The sequence below is a fragment of the Alligator sinensis genome, unplaced genomic scaffold (assembly GCF_000455745.1).
Source record: "Alligator sinensis unplaced genomic scaffold, ASM45574v1 scaffold1092_1, whole genome shotgun sequence".
Lineage (NCBI taxonomy): Eukaryota > Metazoa > Chordata > Crocodylia > Alligatoridae > Alligator > Alligator sinensis.
Window position 1 is genome coordinate 1454400 of NW_005842252.1, and position 20852 is coordinate 1475251.

Here is a 20852-nt window from a genome sequence, read left to right on the forward strand (position 1 = left end):
GCTGAAAGCAATGCTTTTGTCTACTTGGAAAGAAAGCACTTTCTAAAGCTGATTTATGCATTTCAGAATGAGGAACAAAATCAAGTATAAAACATACAAAGAGGCAGGAGGGGGAAGGAAGTGTTCTGTGTCAAGCTTTCAGTAACCAAACTTTAGTGCTTCTAATGACAGAGAGCAGGCTACTAACAGGAAATAAAAATGTAATCTTCTGCCTTCAGTTTACAGTTGGTCACTTTAATCAGATACATTTTTCGTATTCATTGCTTCTATCCTCTCTACTAGTAATTCTCAACTACAGTGCCTTGAGATCCTTTGAAGGTGCAATACAATGTTAGATCTTCAACCACGAGTCACAACGTAAAACCAGAGATTTCAAATAGAAATCCAGCATGGTGGTCTTTCCGAGTTCTTTGCAACAGGAAAAATGCTCTATAACTTTCTGTTGTGAAAACCAAGAGCTGGCATTTTCTGAGTGATGTAACGAGTCTATTCGGAGGTGCTTTGAGTCTAGAGATGAACACTGCTCTATATATTTAAACAATATCATCTGTTTTTTCAATGCTTTTTTGGAATATCACATTCTGAAATGATCTTTATAAGAGTTAAACTATTAGTGGATAATTTATTTTTACTCAGAATTAAACAACTTAGTTTGCAACATTCTAATTTTTACAAATAAGAGCTTATTGAAACGTAACTGTACAGAATTCTGTTTGGTTTCCATACTTTTGGTTGTTACTTTTTGCATTAATGATTAGGGACCTATCTAAACTGTGGTGAGACAATAGGATTTGTGAGCCACTCAGTGTATGGAGCTGATTTCATGGCCTCTTCACTATTGATTGGCTGAAGGGCCCTAGCAGCCCCCTTGCTGGTGATTGGCTGGGAGGCAAAAACCGTGATGTAATTAGATAGCAAAGCCCATGGAAATATCAAATAAATTACTGCATTATTATATATCTGTTACATTTTAATCCAAATTGAAATATATTATGAACATAAATTTTACACAATATGAATTGCAACTAATTATCATTTATTATTAGTGTTCTACAAAAAGTTTAGTAATACTAAATAATGCTAACCTTGATAGAAACAATTCCTGTTAGTTGTTAAATGCTAGCATGCAGCATCTAGCAGCATTTGCAGTTGACATCCTTTGTCTCTGCAGTGTGAACACTTGTCCATACACTGAGATCACATTCTGCATCCACTGAATTTGTTGGAGTGGTAAGGCAGTGTTTTTCCAAGTTGTAGAGATGTGGAAACTGACCAGAAATGGACTCCCAAAACAGTCACAGTCAAAAGGCAACTGGTACTCTGTGTCAACGTTCATATAAGCAGCATGTTCCTTGTCATGCTCTTTTTGCCATCCAGGGATTCATTTCAGTAGCTGAAGGTCAAAACTCAGAAGACGCTCCTGATTGGGGTAAAAAATTCAAAGATGGTAGCTAGTTGTTTAAACTGATCGTATTTTAGTAACTATTTAGTAACAATTTATGTAACACGCAAGCTGATCGTGTGTTAGTAACTGATCGTATTTGTACTACTAATTCAACTTTGTCGCTATTTCCTGGAACAGTTCTCATCTCCGCTGGTTTTCACATTGATAGTTTCAAAGTTGTTCTTATGCCATGTCTTCGACCCAACTTATCAAATCCATCAGCTTGTTGTGCTTGGTGGATCAAAGCCTGCCAACTTTCAAACCATGTCAGAAGCTCCATGAACTGGTTCATATTTTTAGCTGCAAATGTAACTTGATCTGCAATGTCTCTGTCTTAAGAGATCACTTGGACAAGGGGGTGAAAAGCACCCTGTTCAAATTCGCAGATAACACTAAGATGTGGGGAGAAGTGGGCGCGCTAAAAGGGAGGGACAGGCTGCAATTGGAGCTGGACAGGTTACAGGGGTGGGCGGATGAGAATAAGATGGGATTCTATACTGACAAGTGCAGGGTACTGCACCTAGGGAGGAAGAACCAGCAGCATACCTATAGGCTGGGGAACTCCCTTCTCGTCAGTGCAGAGGCAGAAAAGGATCTTGGAGTCATTATTGATGCCAAAATGAACGTGGGCCGACAGTGTGGGGACAAGGTCAGGAAGGCCAACCACACCTTGTCATGCATCCACAGATGCATTACAAGCAGGTCCAAGGAGGTGATCCTCCCCCTCTTTGCAGCACTGGTCAGGCCACAGCTGGAGTACTGCGTCCAGCTCTGGGTGCCGCACTTCAGAAGGGGTGTGGACAATGTGGAGAGGGTCCAGAGGAGGGCCACCCGCATGATCCCGGGACAGCAGGGTAGACCCTATATGGGGAAAAGCTACGGGACCTGAACCTGTTCAGCCTCCACAAGAGAATGCTGAGAGGGGAGGATCTAGTGGCCATCTATAAACTGGCCAAGAGAGACAATGGGAGAGTCCCTGTTCCCCCGAGCACTACCGGGAGTAACAAGGAATAACGGCCATAAGTTGACTGAGAGTAGGTTCAGGCTGGACATCAGGAGGCACTACTTCACAGTCGGGGCAGCTGGGATCTGGAACCAACTTTCAAAGGAAATGGTGCTTGCTCCTACCCTGGGAGTCTTCAAAAGGAGGCTAAATAATCACCTAGCCGGGGTTGTTTGACCCCAGCATTCTTTCCTGCCATGGCAGGGGGTTGGACTTGATGATCCGCTCAGGTCCCTTCCGACCCTACCAGCAATGAAACTATGTAGTTTAAGCTGGTAATACTTCATATTCTTTGCGTGGTAATGAACTGCATTAAGCTACAAATTCCACCTTGTAAGTACTGGCTCTGGTGGAATTGACACAGTCACATGTAGATCCCTGCTTCGATTGGTGATGGACTTTGGATGTCGAAGCTTGTAGCCTGGGCAATGTTTGAACACTTTTTAAAACGAGGAAACCAGGTTATCCACATCAAGAAAATGTATGCACCAGATGTCACTTACTAAAGAAAGGACTGCAGGTGACGTGAATTGCATTGGGCATCGTTCCATGGAGAAAGCTTTGCACATATACATAGCATTATCTGACAAACTGAGATTCTGTTAAATTCTAAGCCATAGTTTACAATAGCCTTCACTAGGGCTTGTTACACAGTAGAAAGTTTGACAGATGTGAGGTGAACTGTCTTTTGTTTGAAAAACAGTCAGGTTGTGGTCTGTTCAGCTCCCAGGTACAAATAAAATGTGCAGAAAAGTTATCCTGGGCATCTGTTGCTTCTGCTACAATCGAGATTGATTCATATTCTGCCAATGCACATTTTGTAGACTGAACATGCAAAGCAATTACTGCTGGTAGATAATCTTGGCAAAGTTTATTCACACATGGGAAACTACTAGCATTTGGCACGTGTTTGTTCAAGTAGTTCCTTAATTTAGGGTTATCAATTTTCTACAAGGAATGCTGGAGGCTGTGAATGCTTCCACTGCTGCAAATACAGCCTCTCTTCTTGTCAAACTGTTTTCAATTGTTCTTTTAAAGATTGAGTACATAGTTATTTGTTTCTTGCTCTAACCTTCAGCCTCTGCAGTGGCCTTTTGCTTTATATGTGATTTGGACTCCAAATGCCAATCAATCCTTTTTCCTTGACACATCCAGAAGTGCACTGCATGATGAACAAAACAATTTACCATCATCTGCATGCAAGGTTCTTACAGGGAAGTGCCTTACATGATCCTGAGCTGAAATGTATTTAGGTTTCATGGATGTCTTTTCACTCATCTTCAGACTGCAGCACTGAATCTGGCTTCTTAAAAGATGGCATTGAAACCCTTTTGATTTCCTGACTGGCATCTTCACTGAGCCTACATCACTAGCTCAGCCTCTCAGACCATGTGCTCTACGGCTGGAGCGACTGCTGTGTTTTTTGTATTGCACTAAGCTTTCCCCCCCCCCCCAGACAATTCTGTGCAAAACTGCAGGAAATGTCATTTTTCATGGTGATCGCAAAAGCTGCTATTTTTCACGGCTTTCATGAAAATCACAAAACTGTGATTTAATAGGTCCCTATTAATGACTAAAACACTGAATCCTAACCTCGTTAAAAGCAATAGCTACTGTTTTGGATAAGTTTGACCTTCAAACTGCCAATTTTGGCTCAGTAAACTTTATGAACATCTGCAAACCATTCTATACAACTGCACAGAAAGAAACTGGCATTTGAACATTTTATAGAGAAGCAAGGAGGTACAATCCTTCTGAGTATACTCAAGGTCAGATAGTTTTGACATACACCAACTACAAAAATCTAACAGGGATGGCATTGATCAGTCCGTCAGTGAGGTTCTAGTATTTGACCGATTTGTGGGACGAAAATACTGGTCAGTCCAAGTATTTATTGCTATGCAGAATTCCACGGGCAGCAGCAATGCTTTCAAGAACCGTAAAAACCCCAAATATTAACATTATATTAATACTGATATATGTTCAATAGAAAGATGACTCAAATAAATCCTGCGAACACAATTTTATTTAGATTGTAGACAGCATAGTTTTGAAGATGTTGGAGCACAAAAATCTTTTACTCTGGGTTAATGGGTCAAATTTTCAGTCTGATAGATGCTGGGTACGTTTTTCACCATGTGCTTAGTCATTAGACAGTAACATAATTAGGTGGGGCAAATGGGGCATCAGCAGCATCCTGCAGCACTTTGCACCCCTGCTATCTGGTGTCCAACAGCATCTCTGCCCAAGACGCCAAAATGGCTAGTTCCACCTCTGTCAATGGCAAACAGTAAGTGAAACAAACATGAGAGAATGGCTAAAAGTCCAAGGTTGTTTGTATGCAGACCACCACAAGGAAGTGGAAAGAAGAGTCTCCCTGTTAGCATAGACTGTACAGCCAAATGCTGAAGTTTTTACTCAGACAAGCTCTCACTGATACCTTGCTTCTCTCTCTGTCTCTCTCCCAAGCTGATGCTGTTTCACATACAATTTCTAACACGAATCCCTCAGGGCAGCTGTTGAAAACTGACTTGCAAAAATGTAGAATGTTTCCAATGACAGTCATTACTGAGTATCATGGTGATTGGCTTTCCCACCCACATTCCCACAGGGTTAGTGAATGGTAAAGCCATAATTGAAAGAAGTGATGTCTAGCGTTTTAAAACGTAACTTGGTGAGGCCGCAGCTGGAGTACTGCGTCCAGTTTTGAGCTCCACAATTCAAAAAGGATGTGAAGAAGCTTGAGAGAGTCCAGCGAAGAGCCACACACATGATCAGAGGTCAGGAAAACAGACCTTACGATGACAGGCTGAGAGCTATGGGGCTCCAGCTTGGAAAAGCGCAGGCTCAGGGGTGATCTGATGGCCACCTATAAGTTTATCAGGGGTGACCACCAGTATCTGGGGGAAAGTTTGTTCACCAGAGCGCCCCCAGTGATGATGAGGTGTAACGGTTATAAACTCCTGCAAGACTGTTTCAGGTTGGACATAAGGAAGAATTTCTTTACTGTCTGAGTCCCCAAGGTCTGGAACAGCCTGCCACCGGAGGTGGTTCAAGCACCTACACTGAACACCTTCAAGAGTAAATTGGATGCTTATCTTGCTGGGATCCTATGACTCCAGCTGACTTCCTGCCCTTTGGGCGGGGTGCTGGACTCAATGATCTTCTGAGGTCCCTTCCAGCCCTAATGTCTATGAAATCTATGAAACTTCAAAAACTGATGAATATTGCATCATTAAGTGCTTAAAACTGCCCTTATATCACCTCCATTTGGCGCACAGTAGGCACATCTACAAGGGCACTAATGTGCTTTTTCTAATGTGCATTAAATTTAGTACCACCTGGTGGGTGTCTCTAGATGTGCTGTGAGGCTACTTTGATGCACTGTAATTCCAGTGCGTAGGAGCAGATTCAATTAAGAGAGTCTGCTGGAGTGTGGTAGTTACCATGGATCTGAGTTCCCCATTTGCCAGGGAAAAACGTGGTAAAAGCTAAATTTTGTCATTTTAAAGAGAAAAACCTGGATTTTTAGCTTTATAGGACAAAAAAAAAAAAAACAAAAAACCCCACAGGGACCAGTGGATTTCCCCTAGCAGGCTGGCAGAGTTCCAGCCTTCAAGGGTCTGGAGGGAATGGGAAAAGGGTGATCATTGGGGGGGCACTATGTGCATGTATACATGCACATGGTTGTCAGGCAGCCTGGCGAGCAGCTCCCGCAGGTAGGTCTTGAGTGGGGGTAGGGATTAAGGCCCCTATGGTGACAGAGGGAGGGAGTTGGGCAGGGCTGGGGCTGGGGTTGCTGCCCAGCTGGGGCGATACGTGGGGCTTGGGGCCCAGGATCAGAATGCATGGTTACAGGGTCGCAAGTGGGATGGGACAGTGGGCAGCTTGTTTGGGGAAGTGGGGGGAAGGGGGAGGAGTGACTCTGCTGCTGCTGTATGCACTCCTGGGGAGTACATAGGGGTCATATACCCTCCAGATTGGGGGGGCAGGGGGCAGACTGAACTTTGTGGATTTTAACCAGAGAATTTGCAATTTTTAAAAGAAGAGAATTTGTGATTTTTAAAAACAGAGAAAACTAGAATCCCTGGTAATTACCATGCTCCAGCCAGCCTCCGCATCACATGCATCAGCATCCCCATGCTTCAAAATGACAGCAAGGATGCTAAACTAAAGCTCATCAAATAAGTTTTAGTTCAAACACCCCCACTGCCATTTTGAAGTGGGGGACGCTGATACCCAAGACACTGCAGCACTTTAATTACAGCAGTTCTCGAAGCTACTCCAAATAAAATGTCCCCTCCCTCCCCAGAACATACACAAGTGCTCTCCAACATGAGGTACTACATTAATGAGCATTAGGCTGCACTAATGCATAGTAGCAAATCTTGCATGTTTTTTTTTTTTTTAGCTATGCTTAACGTGCAGCAGAATATTTTATTGCACGTTTGCATAGTGTCACAGTTTTTACATGACGCTTTAATGCACAGTAAAATAGTCTACTGCACATTAAAGCACATGTAGACACGCCCAATATTTTATACATTTGCACTTGTCCACGAAAGAGAGAGTTATGTAGTCAGCTTTCAGCGAGCTATTGTAAGCAAATGGATTTCACACTGAAGTATTAACAAGAGACTGAATTAGTTCAAATGCGCATACCTAGAGATGCCACAGATACTCACCGATATGAGACTATGCTAGATGAGCTGTATAGTAAATTTTAATGCAACCTCTTTTTGATACCATCTAAACAATTATACAATCTCAATTACTTTTGCAAGTGACCAACATGCATTAAGTAAATTTTTTTTCTATTCCCCAGAATAGATACGTCCCTTGCTGTTAAGCCACAGGAGGAATCAAGTCATTTTAAGTCGTGTCAGATCATGGCTTTAGGTTCAGGCCTCTCCTGTGGACAAAGAACAAGCTAAGCCACGGAGTGTCTTGCAGAGGAATTCGGGGGGTGGGAGGGTGGGGGGGAAGGGAGGAGAATGTGTTTCAGAATTTCACAAAGAAAAGGAAAGTTTCAAACTTCATTTTACCTCAGAGAAAAGATGCTACAAAAGGCACTTCCACTCCTTGCTGCATTAGCTTATGATGTTGTTAATGTTCAGCCAGGGAGAGGTAGAGACAAGCCAGAGCACTACTGCCACAAAGTTAAAAATGAAGTCACTTGAACACCATCAGCAACATATTTAAAGGTGTCACATGTGAGCACTTATTTCCCCTTTGATGATCATGGGAAAATTGGATAGGATACTGGAAATCTGATCAACAAGTTGTTTCTAGTTTTTCCTAGCCAGATATAGTTTTTCACTTTCTTTAAACCTGGAAACAACCCCAGGCTCCTCTCTACCTACCCACCCAGTCCCTTTGTAATTCTACAGTAGTGGCAAGAAAAGCCAGCTATTTCACAGGATTGGCTTCTTCCAGTGCAAACTCAGAAATTGGCCATTTAGAAAATATGCCAAAATAAAGTTTTAAAACTGTAAAAACAAACAAACAATTTCCAGATGTCTTTTCTAACACTGGCATTTTCCAGACATTGGAGGTTAATTTTTTCCCCCCTCTGAATTAGAAAGAGATATGAAGAAGCCCCAGCGTGTCCTAAAATATTTATGTGGAAGCAGTTTTCCAGATCTCAGTTATATTCAGGTCCAAGGAGCATTTATACTGTGTGTACATGTTACAGCAGTACAGTAAACTTACAGCAGCTGTGTTCTTCACCACATGTCCTACAATCACAACAACTCTTCCTTTAAAGCTCTGGAGCGTAGCAGTAGCGGGGCACTGGACGAGCTGTCCTTCTGTTGCGAAAGCCAAACCAAATGAAATGTTGATACTGCCTGAAATGTGGCCACGGTTAAAGCTGAAGGAGAACACAGTTAAGAAAAAACACAGTGGAAAAGATGTTCTAGATATACTCACACTTTCTGTACAGTGCCCTAGCACAGCATTGTACAGTGCCTACCACAAAACAGATAGAGATTTCAGCCACTGAAAGTCAATGGGAGTTATATGCAAGCGTTTTAATTAAGAATTTGTACTATGCAGTTTTAGACCAAAGGGCAAATAATGAACTTCCTTCTTCACTGCTACTGCCAATGATGAAGTAATTAAAACAGAAGCTGCCTCCTTTTAAGAAGTCCCCTCCTCTGCCTGATGCGACACAAATTAATTTGTTCTTTTTGGGCTAATGCACATTGAGAATCGCAGTTACTGTTTACTCAAACTGAAAATAGCTGCTAGCTCACATGAAAATTAACAGGGCAAAGATTTATTTGTGGTTTTATAAAAAAAAGACAGGTAGAATTATTTCCAACACTGCTGTGGTCAATGTGTATCTAGATGCACAGTGAAAAGAGAAATGTAGGGCCCTGACACAACCCTAGATTTAAGACATAGGTATGGTGAAAACTGTGCCATAAATAATAACCTGGCCAAATATTAAAGCCAATTTAGGACATGACAATACAGCAAATGTGCCACAAGGACGCTCCACATATAAGGTGGAACATCTTTGTGGCTTGTCTGCATCAGGCCTTAAATTGAATGTGTGGCATATTGGGGCTGACCCATGCCAAATTCCACTGCTCAGGTGAGTGCAGAGATCTGGCATGGGGCAGCTCTAGGGGTCCAGGATATAGCTATCCATCACCCAATCAGAGGGACTGGGTTGGAGGCAGCATTGAGTTCTGGACACAGCAATGCCACCCAACTCCCTGAGGCAGATCAGGGGGTGCCATGAGCCCAACATCAGGGAGCATTTTCTTAATCTCAGGCTCGTTGTGTCCAAGGCCTTTAAAAAGTAGGTGTACTGCTTGGGAATCCAGGTGCATACCCACTTTAAGTTCCCGGGGTGCCCACAGAAGTCGCACATGGGGAGCTGGAGCACCATAGCAGGGGTGTGCAAAACGGGCCCTATTTGATTCCGGATTCGTTTGGATTCGATTAGTTGATTTGGATCACTGTCCCTGATTTGAGTCAACTGAATCCAAATCTGAAGATCTGATGCCGATTTGGAGAATCAGCAATTTGGTTGTAGACACAGCTTTAAATGTTTTTTCTACATACCTCAAGGTACCAGGCATGGCTCGTGAGCGCTGCAACACTGGGGCAGATGGAACGTCCCACAGGAGTGGCGTGGGGCCCCCCAGCATGCTTAGCGGTGAACCTAGAAGTGGACCGGAAGTCCTTTTCCCACCGACCACTTACGGGGCTTGAACTGGCTCGATGCAGTCTTGGGCTGGTAATGACAATTAGCTGATTTTTGCCTCAGGCCCAACAATCAGCTGATTGTCAGCTCTAAGCACAGACCATACTGGAGCTGGCTGGAGTCCCTTATAGGGTCTAGGAGCCAGCTGACAGTCAGCTGACTGTTAGCCAGCATGGACCTGTGGGCACTCTTCTTTCAATCTGCCAGTGCAAGATTATAATCCTGGGGTCCCCCTGCACTGGCAAGTATTAATGGTGCGATTTAGATCTGATCCTCAGCCCCAGCAATTATGCTTCTGCATGTGTGGCATAGTAGGAAATGCAGTTGTTGGGATCAGTTCCCACTGTGCAAATTACATGAATGTGTGCCAGGGTGTTATGTTCAGGAACACATCATCTAGTCTCTTGTCAGCCTGACATCCTTTTAAAGGTTTAATTATATTTAAATAGCCAGGACATTTTTGCATCCACAAACAACAGATACTTTGCCCTGGCTGCAGTTTAATATTTAGTACCTGGAACACAAAGCTTCTTGTAGCAAAAAATTAAAGTACTGGCAACTGCCTGTGTGAAGTTTTGTGTCTGTTGGTCATTGATACAGTGCCAATCACTTCTATGAACTGAAGTTTGTTTTTTTTTTACTACACTTTTTTAACCCCAAAATATAGATATTTGAATACAATGACAAACTTCTCCTCACAGACAAGGTAAAAGCACATAAAAAGGATTAGAAACCAAGTCTCTCAAAATCTATATCTGCATTTATATATTGAAAGGCAATACACATGATAGGTTCTAATATTTAAAGAGTTTAGAAGAAACTTTTTCAAAAGCCTCACTCAAGCCTGGTCAGCATGTCATATTTCTGCATTTAAGTCCATTAGTCTTACTATTCAGAAATGGTCTAAAAACCTAATGCTGAGTTCTTTTAAAAAAAGATGAGCATTGTCTAACAATGGAGGCCTGAACTTGCTCAAAACTCAAACTGAAGTTAAAGAGTTCATGTAATCTATAACTGACTTATTAAAACTTTCACAGGCACCTCTCTTCTCTTGCATACGAACATGGCGAGACTTTTTTTTTTTTTTTTTTAAATGTATAGCAGTCAATTTGCTGGGTGGAAAATACTGCAAACAAATATCAGTACCAAGTATTCTGATGATTAGTCACTCAATTATACTTAGAGAAGGCTAGTAAATTCCAGGATTTAATTAAAATGAGTTGGCTTGGAAGGCATTAAGATTAATCTACTTAGACTAAGACTAGCATAATTTTTAAAAATGTGATTAAGTGTGAGCAGATGAAGCTTGATGATTGTCATTATGATGTGGTGGGAAAGTACAGCAAAACAAAAATTTCTGAAAGATTAATGAGAGAAATCTCACTAATTACCATAGGTCATTTGCCTCTAATTGGAAGGCAAAAAAAAAAAAAGAGAAAGACTCTCTCTTCCCCAAGAAAGGTACAAAAAGGCTCTGATTTATAGCTCTAATCGGATACATTACTGCTACATAGGACAATTTAAAAAAAAAAATAGGAGAGCTTTTTTTCAGAAGAACGTGATTTTATTTATACTGAGCATGATAAGCTACTCAGTTCAAGTGCCCTAACCTTTTGACAGGATAAATAAATTGACTTGTACTTAGAGTAATGACATTAGTATCCAACTATGCAGGCTGACTATTTTTTGTCATTTGTATTCTTTCTAATCTTAAATGACCATCTTAACCATTCCATCACTAAGATAATTACAAAAGGCAGAGATTTTGTGCAACAGACTTAAAGAACATGGAGTACTTAGCTAGCTAACTTTCATAAAAGGAATGGAACATTGCCAGTATTTCTGCCAACATACTTAATGAAATGAGGCTTAGACAGAACTGCTGGCTTTCAACTGCAAACAGAGACACTACTTAGAATACATTACATTTTCATTAAAAAATCTTCTCTTGTAAAACTATCTGGAAAAGGAACCGTCTCTAGACCTTGTGCTCACAACATGTACTTCATTACAATACAGCTGTCCCTTCATTTTCAAGTACAGCTTAACATGCAAACCATGCTAAAGACCCTTTAAAATGGTACAAGCAGGACACCTGTTTAAATTCTTCAATTTATATTACTACATGGTTTCCCACCAAACTGCTTTAAAAGCAACTGGGCTTCTCTTTCTTTTTTTTTCCTGTGGAAGTGTGAAGGTGTGAGAAAGGATACCACAGGTGGAGTAAAGTATTAAAATGAAATGGGATGGTATTTACTTGTTGGCACACTAATTAAAGTGGAGTTCACTTTTTAAAGAAATACCATTTTTATGTGAATCCAAGAGGAGATTCCCCACCCTCTCCCACAAATCAACATGGGCGGGGGGAAGTCTTTTTTTGGATTCAAGTACCAACTGGGGCAGGTGGATGCTGAGGGTCTGGCACAGGGCCCAGAGCTGAAACCCTGTCTGCCCTGGGCTGGGCTGGCTGAAGCTGTGTGGCAAGTGGCACACAACAGGGGGAGCACAGGGGAGACAGAACAGCGTGGGGGAAAGGGAAGGACAAAGGAGACCTGTGGGGAGGGCATATGAGAAAGACCTGCAGTGTGTGCAAGGCTCAGGAGGTGTGTGGGGGAGATTGAAGCCAGTCAATCCTCCCTACCCACCCCCCTCTACCACTTAACTTCTGCCTCAGTTGTGGCTCCAACCAGGACCGCAACCTAACCTGGAGCTGGAACCATTGTTTTTGCCTCGCTGCCTGCACCAGAGCCAGAGATCCTGCAGAAGGTAATCAGGGTTGGGGAAGGGGCAAGTGGCTGAGGAGTAGGCAGAAGCTGGGGGAGGCAGGCAGCAAGGGAACAACTGGTTGGGGAGGGGGGTAGGCAGACAGCAGGCATGGGAAGGCAAGGGGTTGGGAGTCTAGCCATCTGCCTCCCACCCCTACACTGCTTTTCCTGCTACAGCGGTCATGGGGGATAAATTTAAGATTACCCCCCCCCCCCAATAATTAGATTCTATACATAGAAAATTATGAGAAATTTATCATTTTCCATGCATAGAATCTAATTAGGGGGGTGGTTCATTTAAAATACAAAATAGTCTTGGATGTAGGTAAATATGGTAGTAATGCATAAAAGGAAGAACAACTGCATAACAATTTTTTGGTATGTTCACATGATCACAGCTGGAAATTGAGTGCCTCAAACCCACTGAAAGAATATGGGACACTATGACCATACCTATACAACAGTTTTATCAGCCCCAGCAACACTACCTCCAAACATGCTGCTTTACTCTGGGCAGAATGCCTCCTAAACCAAAAACCATGCAGTCGTTGCCAAAGAGGCAGGCTAATTGACATTGTTACTGAACAATTAACCTGCCTGCTTAGTGTCAAGGATTTGTTTCTGCTGCTTTCTGTTTAGGAGGCAGCCCCATCAGTCCAGTGCAGTGTGCACGGGTACATCACCATCTGGAATGGTTGGTTTACAGTACATCTAGCCCAGTGGTTCTCACAGCCTTTCTAGATTCAAGGTACCCCTTGGAAGACTTAAAATAGAGCAATACTTCTGTTGTAGAGAACTCAATGAAGATAATAAGTCACTATATTTTTGACACTATGAATTCTTATTTGAAATTTCTGGGTTTATCTTGCAAATCATGTGTAGGTGTTTGCATACCCTTTGCGTACTAATATCACATGACACCCCGTGGCACCCTTAAAAGGGGCTCTTGTCACCCTGGGTTGTGGTGGCACCCTTGTTGAGAATCACTTAGCTAGACGTTGCCTGTGGGAGAGATTTTTAGATTTTCACTGGCATGTCTAGAACAGTGACAATTAGACAACATGCTGTATGGAAGTTCTGTTGGAGTGACTGGCATTCACAGATTCAGAGATAGTAGTGTTGGAAGGGACCCCAAAGGATCATCGTGTCCGACACCCTGCCCCAGGCAGACAAAGTACCGAGGTCAGACGACCCCAGTCAGGTGCCTATCTAGCCTCCTCTTGAAGACCTCCAAGTTAGGTGATAGGACCACCTCTCTTGGAAGCCCATTCCAGATTCTGGCCACCCTTTCTATGAAAAATTTCTTCCTAATGTCTAACCTGAATCTACTCTCCACTAGTTTGTACCCATTATTCCCAGTTACTCCTAGGGGTGCCCTGGTAAATAGCACATCTCCAACTCTCTGTTGTCATCCCTTAATAAACTTATAGGTTGCTACAAGGTCTCCCCTCAGAGGTCTCTTGTGAAGGCTGAAGAGATCCAGATCTCTCAACCTCCCCTTGTAGGGTTTTGTACAGAGGCCACTAATCATATAAGTGGCCCTCCTCTGGACCCTCTCCAGATTCTCTGCATCCCTCTTGAAGTGCAATACTCCGAAACCAGACACAGTACTCCAACTGAGGCTTGACCAATGCTGCATAGAGGGGGAGTATCACCTCCCTCGATCTGTTTGTCATGCATCTGCTAATGAACGATAAGGTGTGACTGGCTTTGTTGATGGCTTTGTTACACTGTCAACTCATGTTCATCTTGGAGTCAACTATGACTCCAAGATCCCTCTCAGCCACTGAGCTGATGAGGAGGTCATCCACCAGCCTATAGGTGTGCTGGGTACCTTGCCCTAGGTGGAGTACCTTGCATTTGTCTTTGTTGAACTGCATCCTGTTTTGTCCTTTCCATTGCCCCAACCTGTCCAGATCAGCCTGTATCCACTCTCTGCCCTCTGGTGTGTTAACTTTGCCCCAAAACTTGGGGTTATCTGTGAACTTGGACAGGGTGCTCTCCACACCCTCGTCCAAATCGCTGATGAAGATATTAAATAACATCGGTCTGAGGACCGACCCCTGAGGAACACTACTGCCCACTTCCTTCCAGGTCGAAAACGACCCATCCACCACCACTCTCTGGGTGCAGTCCTTAAGTCAGTTAGCCACCCACCTGACTGTGCAAGTCTCCATTCCACAGCCTGTTAGCTTCCTTATGAGAATAGGATATGAAACAGTATTGAAGGCCTTCTTAAAGTCCAGGTAGATGACATCAGCCTCAGCTCCTGTGTCAAAGCAGTGTGTGACCCATAAAAAGCCACAAGGTTCGTCAGGCAGGATCTACCTGTGACAAACCTGTGCTGGTTTCCTTTCAGCATCATTTCCTCTGCTAGGCCTTCACAAATGCGCTCTTTAATGATTTTTTCCAGCGTTTTCCCAAGGACAGAGGTAAGACTGACTGGCCGAAAGTTACCCAGCACATCCCTTCTCCCCTTCTTAAAAATGGGCACCATGTTGGCATGTTTCCAAGTAAAAGATCAACTCACCCAGTATGATATCTTACTGTCAATACAAGCACCCTTTCAAAGCTGGACCATTCATCATTTTTCAAAATCTTAAGTCTGCTATTTATCCATAGAGATGATAAAACCTATTAAGCAGCTCCTTCCCATACTACCCCATTCATTAATCTGTCTCAAAACTCCGACCTGAAAACATTATCATCAGTAGAAACTGGACTATACTGTCACTTCTAATTTATGATTCTTCTCTGGCAAGTTTGCCAATAACAAAATTACTTAAATTCTGTTGAGAACTCTGCAATGTAGACAAGGGCTTGCCCTTAACATCACATATTGTTTCATGGCAGCCAAATGGTGTCAGCCTACCTAGCTAATAATGAAGTCTTGAGAAAGCTATATAGACATTTAAAAATACTTTGTTTTCACAACTGACATACAAGAAACCCATTGTTGTACATAAGCAATAGAAATGCCTGTAGAAATAAATGTATTATAAGCATTTTATATCGCCTGTGTTCCTATTGGGCTCCTTTGGTTACTGGAGAGCCAAATTAAACAGACCAACAGAATTTCACTTGCATATTTAAACTTACTATTGAACATAGTATTAGAGATTTCTAGGTGATACAAAAGAACCTTTTACAGGTTTGATTCTCATTTCTTCTTATTTGGCAGGTACACTCCTGTTCATAAGGTAATTATCTCCCACAAAATAGTTTAGGAACATGATAAAGAATAGTGAAGACCAAATTAAAAGACTTCCTTACTTTGATTTTAAATTTTATTTATAGAAAAGGTCAATCTAAATTCCAAGAGGAAAGTAAGACACTGAACTCTAGATAATGAACAAACTTTTCAGCTATCTGAGCCTGCAACTAGCTGGAAACCTCAACTGATGCATGAGGTTAAACAAACAAAAGGGAAAAATATTACACCGGCTTGGAGCTTTGACTATCTTCGTTTTATCAGTACTGCAGATCATGTGGCTGGTTCAAGCGTTGGCATATTTCCAGAGATTGACAATATCGTTTGTAACAATGACTTATGCGTTTTGCTAACATACACTGTAAATTAAAATGCTCTCCAAATTCTACCTTGTTATGTCTTGAAGTAAACAGCATATCTAAATACAGAAAAAATATTTTAGTACTGCTTCTTGGCAGACTTACAATTCCTCTTAAATCAGGATTTATCAAGATGTAAATCACCAAATAATTTGGTTAAGAAGAAATTTATAAAAATTAAGGCATCTGATAAGAGCTCAGTAGAAAAACCATCCAGGGTACATATGAAGACCTGATAGTTAATACTGATCCACTGCTGGATGGAAATTTTGGTTTTGGTTAAACAAACACAAGATACTTTCTAACAAGCCTGCTCTAGGCTTCCATACTTACTTAGGTAACAGACTGAAACAGAAGGGATACTCACCTGTAGGGGGTGTGTCCCATGGTGAGCCAAAACTAGGCTGAGCCTAGGAGATTTTCTTTGCCCCCTTGAGGACACCAGAACAAAAGGCTTGGAGCAATTCTGCCTTCAGGCCCTGGAAACAGAGTCTCTTTCAGAGCCCCAGAGCTCTGTAGCCAGGAGGGGTGACCACCAGGGTCTAGTACAGAAGGGTGGCCCAAACTACAGTGAGGAGACTGTAGGGATCTCGCTGGGGGGCCAGAGCAGTGAGTGAGGGAAGCAGGTGAATCACCAACAGGATCCAGGGAGGTGATACTTCCCCTCTATGCAGCACTGGTGAGGCCGCAGCTGGAATACTGCATCCAGTTTTGGGCGCCATACTTCAAGAGGGATGTGGATAACCTTGAGAGGGTCCAGAGGAGGGCCACTTGTATGGTTAAGGGTTTGCAGGTAAGGCCCTATGAGGAGAGATTGAAGGACCTGGATCTCTTCAGCCTTCATAAGAGAAGGATGAGAGGTGATCTTGTGGCCATCTACAATTTCATTGCAGGGGACAGCAAGGGATAGGGAAGCACCCGGGGCTGGGAGTTGGTGAGTAGGCATAGCCCTCTCCTCTTGTAGTGGACTCTCACGTGGGGGACCTTGAGTGAGTTAGCCTCCAGGAAAGTAGACCCACTAGCCCTGTCTGAGGGGCAAAAAGGGATGTCATGGGGAGGAGGTTGTTTATGTATTACAGGAGGTCAAGCAAGGGCACCAGCCGTCAGCAGGTGTAGAGCCCCAGGGCCATTGAGGGAGCTCCCATCGCACCCACACCTGACTGATTACTCTTGCCTGAACTAAGGTGATGTCAAGACAACAGTAGTCAACCAAAAGACTTATTTTGGGTGTCTACATCAGACCTACCAGGACTGTATAATTTTTAACAAAAATTGAGGTGTTTGTGTTTTGGTTCTTTCGGGCTTTGGATGCATGTAAGGTTGCCTTACTGTATGGGGAATGGACCTACTGTTGCTCCACTGGGGGTGTGATCACCTACGTATACGTGTACATAAATTGTTACACAGTTATATATATATTTATAAGCACTGAGTTCATTAGTTTTATCCCATGTTAACTGAGTTACGAATTAAACCTCAGAATAGAGAGCAATATATATATAAAAGTGTAAATACATGTATTATGCATGTAAATATCGTAATATAAATTAATATGTACGTAATAACTATTGTAAAGAGCTACCTATTCTGTCAGAGTGCTGCTACAGGAGGTATCCCCATAGTGGGATCCTCCTGAGGTTCCTTGTTAGCCCAAAGGAACCAAAAGGATGGGTCTAGCTGCCACAAATTGCCACTGGCAGTGGTTATGACCCCGCAGCGGGGTGTTACACTTAAAACAAACCTCAGTAAATTTTATAGAAATTTGAAGTCCAAAGCTCTTCTCTCAAATGCATATACTCAGTACATCCTACGTAGAAAAAATAGATACTTGTAAAATACATTAATTCTGTACATGTCTCAACTACTGTAAAATGGTTATTAATTTATGACCTGCCATACTATCATGAGCCATTGTTTGCTGGCATTACATAAATAGGAACTTATGATCAGGGTGACATTATATCTTGTCACACACCAAAATTAGGGAATTAGATCCTTCAAGAGGTTGTAGCCTGTATGGACTTTGCTCTTTTGAAAGAAGCAATTTAAAAAAATGGCTCAAGTGTAATTAACTACGTTTTGAAAAACTCATTATGAGATGAAGCTACAACCAATAATATCTTGTGATTTATGAACAACATGGCACCAGGTTGGAGCTCATCTGGAAAAAACTCATGTGACTGTGAAATGGAAAGAAACCCAACAAAAATACCTGAAGTTATGCTGCATGGAAAAACAAGTTTGAATGACAATTTAAAGAAAGATAGGATTTGTTCCTCAGCCATACCAAGGAAAAGGTAGCTTTCAGCCACCTTAGTGTGTCTTCTGATTGCACAAAAGCTCTGAGGTTGGGACAGCCTTCTTGCATAATTTAAAAATGGACCTCTAGGTACCTTAACTGGTGGCTGCTAGAATGCACCACCTGGGCAACCTTTTTTCAAATGGGATGGTATACTAGTCCTCTTTTCCATTTTTCTTTTATCATCTCAGACTTCTGCAAAGTCCCACTTCCAAAACAACTCCCATCACAATGTTGGGAAAGGAAAAGGTCAGCCAGAAGCAACTGGCTGAAAGTCAGCTGTGTCAGCTTTACACTAATCCAACGTTTCATTACATTCAGGATGGTCTACAAATGCCCTGAGATTTAAGGTCACCTGTGCTGAGCTAGTGTAAACTGAACTAACTGTAACCATTCTTTAGACAGAAAGAAAGAAACAGATTTATGGGGAATTTATCTCCCTCTTTTCCACAGAGGAAGAGCTTTGATTATCAATGCTAGATTTAGTAAATCTACTGTACATCTAGTCATTTAGATTATTTACCATTCTACCACCACATTACTAGCAATCAAAATAAGCCAGGTCAGTCAAAAAAGGATTGAAAATACGGCCTTAGACATGAAGGATACTCTTCGCTGTTACGGATATCAACCACCAGCAGTTTTGGCTTGCTAGATTTGGCTTTTTTGGTAGGTGTTTTGAAATGGCTGGGTCCAGTCAGTTCACATAAATCAATCAGATCTTCTGCTGATATCCGTGGTGATACCTCTGCCTTCAGATCATCCAACTTGATAGGGTCCCTAGACTTTAAGACAGAAAAACAAAATAATCTTAAAAATGACTCAGCCAATCAGATACTTACAACATTCTCTGTAGATTCTTGATGGCTTTTTGAGAAACTGATCCAGGGATGTTTGTTTTGCTGCCCTCTTTTTCTCATTGTAAATTTCCCTGTAGTGCCATGTGAGGATCCAGCGGCGTAAGTAATAACATGGGTGTAAACAGTGGAGCACCGCAAGCACAAATCGCTGTAAGTCGAAATGCCGTAAGTCGAGGACTGCCTGTACTCTTAAACACTGTTGTAAGCGTGCCCTTCGTAACTGCCTGATGAACAGCTAGTACAGTGAATTTTGTCTCTGGTTTGTCCACAAAGTACTCACTGTGCCTGAAATCCTCATCCCCACCACCCACTGTATGCAAGGTAAAGTGGCTGTAAATAGTCTGAATCTCACCCTCCACTGAACCTCACCAACCTCATCATCAGAAGCAGATTTCCTATGGCCCAAAACACACTCAATGAATCCAGACCAGGCCAAGACAAAAAATGTAAAACATGCCAACATCTCTTCACCACTCCCAAAATAACTACACCCCATAACAGAACCATCACCATTACTAGATCTTACACCTGCGCCGCCAGAAATGTAATACATCTCATCCAATGAACTACATGCCCTGATAGAAAATATGTAGGAGAAACCAAACAGCAACTGTGTACCAGAATGAATACACACCAAAAATCTATCAAAGATAAAAATACCCAATTACCTGTGGGGGCACACTTCCCCCAAGAAAAATACTCTCTTTTCAATCTCTCAGTTCTAATCCTCAAGGGGAATTTACAAAACACCTTCTGCAGATGAGCCTATGAACTTCACTTCATAAATCTACTGGATATATAAAAAAAAAAAAAAAAAAAATCATGGACTAAACAGACATTGGATTTCTGGCACATTATAACCTGCCTGCTATCTGATAACCCAAGGTAACCTGTCTGCATTTTTACCAGCTACATTCTTCTATCACCAGTTCTACATTCTCCCTTCCCCCATCCTCCACCTGTCTCACACCTATCGTCTTCTATCCCTCTGATCCTTACTGCCAGGCACTTGCATTTTCACAGACCTGCATTTTGGCTTTTATTCTGCCCAGGAGAGTACACAATTCACTAGCAGACGCTCTATATACCTGAAGAAGGGTGTTTGTTCTTCACAAGCTTTTGGGCACAATTTTTCCAACTATTTAGTTGGTCTAATAAAAGATAATCACATCTACCCAAAGAACCTTGTTAACTTATTTGCACTTGAGAATTTTCTCTGTGAATATCTTTACAAAATCCCAGCAAGTCTTAGTCTTATTTTCTGTCAATCAAATTTACAAACAAGGAACTGTAATATGACCATCACAAAAGATAGAATCATCTATTCTTCATTAATAACTTGGAGAATAAGATTTAGTGATACTTAGCAAATTTGGAGATGACACCAGGCTGGGTGGGGTTGCAGATCCTTTGGAGAACAGGATTAGAATTCAGAATGACCTTGATAAAACTGGAAAAATGTTGTGAAATTAATTTGAATGACATTCGATAGAGAAGTGCACGGATGGGAGAATGACTAGTAAGGCTGTAGTACTATAGAGAAGGACCTGGAGTCAGTGGACACAAGCTGAATGAGGAAACAGTGTGCTTTTATTACCAAGCTCCTCCCCCACCAACCCTTTCTCCCTCCAAACAAAAACACATACACAAAAGCATACTGGGCTATATTAGCAGGGCTGCCATATCCAAATC

At 42.1% G+C, this 20852-nt stretch overlaps 1 protein-coding gene across 11 annotated transcripts in view; it reads right to left on the reverse strand.

The window, feature by feature from the left end:
• Positions 1 to 20852, reverse strand: part of TBCK (TBC1 domain containing kinase) — a 187895-nt gene that overhangs the window by 12011 nt on the left and 155032 nt on the right. For 8 of the 11 annotated variants that reach the window (XM_006027572.3, XM_025208794.1, XM_006027571.3 and 5 more), the window contains 2 exons: positions 18910 to 19085; positions 8160 to 8319 (listed from right to left, as the gene is read on the reverse strand). In XM_006027572.3, coding sequence (XP_006027634.1) covers positions 8160 to 8319; positions 18910 to 19085 — 336 coding nt within the window. Of the gene's footprint in view, positions 1 to 1094; positions 1421 to 8159; positions 8320 to 18909; positions 19086 to 20055; positions 20611 to 20852 lie in introns of those variants that run through there. The other 3 variants (XM_025208796.1, XM_025208802.1, XM_025208801.1) reach the window with 3 other exon arrangements.